A 4,956-nucleotide genomic window follows, 5' to 3' on the forward strand; every position below is an offset into this window, starting at 1 on the left:
ACCGGGCCAATTTGGTTGCTAAGGAGACCTGACTGGAGTCACTGAGCACACCCTGGATTCAAACACACGACTCCAGCGGTGATAGTCAGCGGCAATACCCGCTCAGATACACAGAGCCTCAAAATACACATTTTAATAGATGTTTTCTTAATATTAAATATTTCCCCAAAATGATTTATTAATCAATTAATAAAATCACTCTACCGCTCAAACACACACACACACACACACACACACACACACACCTTGGACTTTGATTCCATGAAATATAATTGGAAATAATAATATTAAAGTGTTTCTAGCATTTAAAAATACATTTTCCATTAAGGAACAATTGCAAGGGCTTTTGGATTTGTTATTTGAACCGTTTCAGTTCCCATAAACTATCAGTCTTTACAGAAAACAGTGCCTTAAAGTCCCCAGTGAACCAAAACAACAGTGGACAGGACAGAAAACTCCATATGATCTTTAAAACTCTTGAGGGGAAACAAGCAGACTTCTCCTGTTCCTCCTTGATGGTGTTCAGAAAGCGAATTACAGAAATCTGGATGTTTAAGCTCATGTGTCTTTGAGGTGATTTGAGCTGACACATTCAATATTATTCCCATCAAAACTGTTGTTGTGATCAGTTCAGAGAGTCAGATACTGTCAGATGGTACATGATCAGTCTCTGTCCAGTTCATGAACCCTTCTGATGCATTGATCATTAAATCAGAGGAAAACACCTTCATGTGTCTTTAACTGGAAAACAATATAATCATCCCAATCTTTCATCCTTTTTCTGTCCACTGCAATATAAGATAACGGTCAATAAGCTTCTCAAATGTTTCATGAATAAAAACACAATGACAGTCATGTTGGATGTCAGTGATTTGAGAGTTAAACTTACAGAAACAAATTGTAGATAAATGATCATTTGATGATAAAATTGAATGTGAACAACTCACAGAAAGGTTCGGCAAGACAATATTTCAAACACTGCTGATAATTCACATTTTTCAATCATACACGTCATCACTCACGATGAGGAGTTGATTCCTGTCAGGAGTCGCTACAATGTATCCGTGGAATCTCCCGCGCCCGGCGCGCGCACCGCCAAACACTTCATTCAGCCTTTATTCATCACTGTCACACTAATGATGATCAACAACTGATCAAATACACTCACCGCACAACAATGAGCAGCTTTCACAAGTTTTAGAAACATTTTCTTCCACATGTAGGAATCCGGAGTGTCACGTGACATGATGTACAGGTGATGCTGATCTCACAGGTGTCGCGGTCACGCGCGTCCTCAAGAACGCTCTTATCTGCAGCTGAACGTCCAATTAAACTCGCAGTTATTATAAACTGGCCTATTTTAAAATACCATTTTGATTTCAGAGTACAATTTCCAGATTTAGGGATTTAGAGAGAGGGGACGTTTAGAAGTCTTAAAAAAAAAAAAGTAAAATATTATTAAACGAGACACCATTTTAAAAATTAATTTCTTCTTTAAAATCACACTGGAACAGAAAGTTTTCCCTAATTTAAAAAAGTCACATAGTGTCACAATTATTAATTTCTTCTCAAACTCTGAAGACATAAAATGCATCATTATTGTTTATTGTGTACATGGAGCACAACTAAAAGCACATTACTGTAAAAACCTTTAACTTGTGTTTTACAGTTGGACAATAATAACTGAACACTTACAGTACACGTGATGTGTGAGACAGGAGGAATGTGTTTATTCCTGATCAATGATAATAAACTGGAATGACACATTATTAGCTGTATAAAGGCCAGACATCGTGTCCAAGGCATTTTAGCCCAAAATGTACAACAAAGTATTTTGCCACTATTATGATTTTTGATATTGTGACATTATTTTCATGACAATCGTTTCCCGTCCATTGCAGAATTGTTTAAACTGTAAAGTATTTAGTCATCGTGCTAATATTTGTTGTTTAATAGTACTTGAAATAGTAGTTCTGCAGTGCAGTAATGAGAATAACTGGTATTATAATGACATTAAAGGGAAATATTTTAATGGTTTTTATGTTCTTCATATTACAGTAATGAACATTTGGAGGGAAAATGAACTTAACTGTCACAAAACAAATTTGTCACCATGCCAAAGTCTTAATGGACCTAAAAATAGATTTTATTTTCTTTATGCACAATGTCATAGATGTATATAGAACTGATTGTATTCGTTATATTCAGTTTGACATCTGTAATGAAGCGCTCTGATGACAGATTGTGTCACATGTTTATCAGTAAACTCATTTATAATATGCTGTAAAAGTATTTAACAAAATGTTAAAGCAGAACCGACAGAAGCACACACATGAGAACTTCATGCGAGTTCAGTAATTCTGTGCAGATGTTTCACAGAATTAAAAGCAGCTTTTATCAGTTTATGGACATTGAACGCCCCCCGTGCGTTCGTTCGAAAGTGAATAGTGTTGGTATCCCACAGTGCTTTGCAATCGGTCACATCGGTCGACGTAGCGTTTGGCCTTCAGTGCTCACTCATGACCCCTGACCTTTGACCCTGTCAGTGAGGTTTGGGGACGTGACCGTCCACGTAGAAGTTGCGTGTGACCTTCGGAAGTGTCACCTCGATCCCATCCATTTCAGGGGTCAGAATGATCTGGCAACCTAGACGAGAATTCTCCTGCAGCATCGGTGCCATGTCCAGCATATCATCCTCCCTGCGGGCACAAACAACCACATGTGACCAATGTTGGAAAGAAATCATTGTCTGATATGCTGTTTTTGAGAGGTTTTGGGCACTGCTTTACCTTTCTTCAGGTTCTGGAAGTTTGTCGTAGTATTCCCCCTTGACGTACACGTGACACGTAGAGCACGCGAGAGACGCTTCACACGCCCCTGACGACACAATAACACCGAGACTGTGAGAATCCACAGCAGAAATACAGGAGAACATTGAGCACAGACTCATGTTGGACTCACCCTCCAGATCAATGCCATGCTTGTGTGCCAGATAAAGAACATTATCACCAACTTTAGCTTTGACTGGAATCCTCTGGCCTGACCGGTCGATATACACCACATTAACCCTGGAGAACATCAACACTGTCAAACACAGCTTATAACATTCAGTATATGAGGAGTTCATTCAACTATATCTGAGCCAAACACTCACACATGCTCGTGTGTGTCCTCCACAGGTGACTGACTCTCACTCTGATAAACACCTGAAAGAAAACAACAACAGCACATGATATATAATAAACACAACAAACATCTTAAACTATTGACATGTTCTTTCACAGTTTCATCTCTCTAAACAACCTTAAAGTGATGCAAGAACCTACACAGAAAACTGTAGTGTGCGAGTCTAGTGTACTACAGTCTGTGTGTGTGAGTCTAGTGTACTACAGTCTGTGTGTGCAAGTCTAGTGTACTACAGTCTGTGTGTGTGAGTCTAGTGTACTACAGTTTGTGTGTGTGAGTCTAGTGTACTACAGTTTGTGTGTGTGAGTCTAGTGTACTACAGTCTGTGTGTGCAAGTCTAGTGTACTACAGTCTGTGTGTGTGAGTCTAGTGTACTATAGTCTGTGTGTGTGAGTCTAGTGTACTACAGTCTGTGTGTGTGAGTCTAGTGTACTACAGTCTGTGTGTGTGAGTCTAGTGTACTACAGTCTGTGTGTGTGAGTCTAGTGTACTACAGTTTGTGTGTGTGAGTCTAGTGTACTACAGTCTGTGTGTGTGAGTCTAGTGTACTACAGTCTGTGTGTGTGAGTCTAGTGTACTACAGTCTGTGTTTATGAGTCTAGTGTACTATAGTCTGTGTGTGTGAGTCTAGTGTACTACAGTCTGTGTTTATGAGTCTAGTGTACTACAGTCTGTGTGTGTGAGTCTAGTGTACTACAGTCTGTGTGTGCGAGTCTAGTGTACTACAGTCTGTGTTTATGAGTCTAGTGTACTACAGTCTGTGTGTGTGAGTCTAGTGTACTATAGTCTGTGTGTGTGAGTCTAGTGTACTATAGTCTGTGTGTGTGAGTCTAGTGTACTACAGTCTGTGTTTATGAGTCTAGTGTACTATAGTCTGTGTGTGTGAGTCTAGTGTACTACAGTCTGTGTGTGTGAGTCTAGTGTACTACAGTCTGTGTTTATGAGTCTAGTGTACTACAGTCTGTGTTTATGAGTCTAGTGTACTACAGTCTGTGTGTGTGAGTCTAGTGTACTATAGTCTGTGTGTGTGAGTCTAGTGTACTACAGTCTGTGTTTATGAGTCTAGTGTACTATAGTCTGTGTGTGTGAGTCTAGTGTACTACAGTCTGTGTTTATGAGTCTAGTGTACTACAGTCTGTGTGTGTGAGTCTAGTGTACTACAGTCTGTGTGTGTGAGTCTAGTGTACTACAGTCTGTGTTTATGAGTCTAGTGTACTACAGTCTGTGTGTGTGAGTCTAGTGTACTACAGTCTGTGTGTGTGAGTCTAGTGTACTATAGTCTGTGTGTGTGAGTCTAGTGTACTACAGTCTGTGTTTATGAGTCTAGTGTACTACAGTCTGTGTGTGTGAGTCTAGTGTACTACAGTCTGTGTGTGTGAGTCTAGTGTACTACAGTCTGTGTGTGTGAGTCTAGTGTACTACAGTCTGTGTGTGTGAGTCTAGTGTACTACAGTCTGTGTTTATGAGTCTAGTGTACTACAGTCTGTGTGTGTGAGTCTAGTGTACTACAGTCTGTGTGTGTGAGTCTAGTGTACTACAGTCTGTGTTTATGAGTCTAGTGTACTACAGTCTGTGTGTGTGAGTCTAGTGTACTACAGTCTGTGTGTGTGAGTCTAGTGTACTATAGTCTGTGTGTGTGAGTCTAGTGTACTACAGTCTGTGTGTGTGAGTCTAGTGTACTACAGTCTGTGTGTGCGAGTCTAGTGTACTACAGTCTGTGTTTATGAGTCTAGTGTACTACAGTCTGTGTGTGTGAGTCTAGTGTACTAC

General features: G+C 39.9%; 1 protein-coding gene across 1 annotated transcript in view; it reads right to left on the reverse strand.

Annotated features, from left to right (window-relative positions):
- Nucleotides 1-1,600: 1,600 nt before the first annotated feature.
- Nucleotides 1,601-4,956, reverse strand: part of fdx2 (ferredoxin 2) — a 5,382-nt gene continuing 2,026 nt past the window's right edge. The window contains exons 2-5 of the mRNA XM_052129896.1: nucleotides 3,155-3,206; nucleotides 2,962-3,068; nucleotides 2,790-2,877; nucleotides 1,601-2,699 (exon numbers count right to left, since the gene is read on the reverse strand). Coding sequence (XP_051985856.1) covers nucleotides 2,543-2,699; nucleotides 2,790-2,877; nucleotides 2,962-3,068; nucleotides 3,155-3,206 — 404 coding nt within the window. The 3' untranslated portion in view covers nucleotides 1,601-2,542. The remainder of the gene's footprint in view (nucleotides 2,700-2,789; nucleotides 2,878-2,961; nucleotides 3,069-3,154; nucleotides 3,207-4,956) is intronic.

Source organism: Xyrauchen texanus, chromosome 7 (assembly GCF_025860055.1).
Source record: "Xyrauchen texanus isolate HMW12.3.18 chromosome 7, RBS_HiC_50CHRs, whole genome shotgun sequence".
Lineage (NCBI taxonomy): Eukaryota > Metazoa > Chordata > Actinopteri > Cypriniformes > Catostomidae > Xyrauchen > Xyrauchen texanus.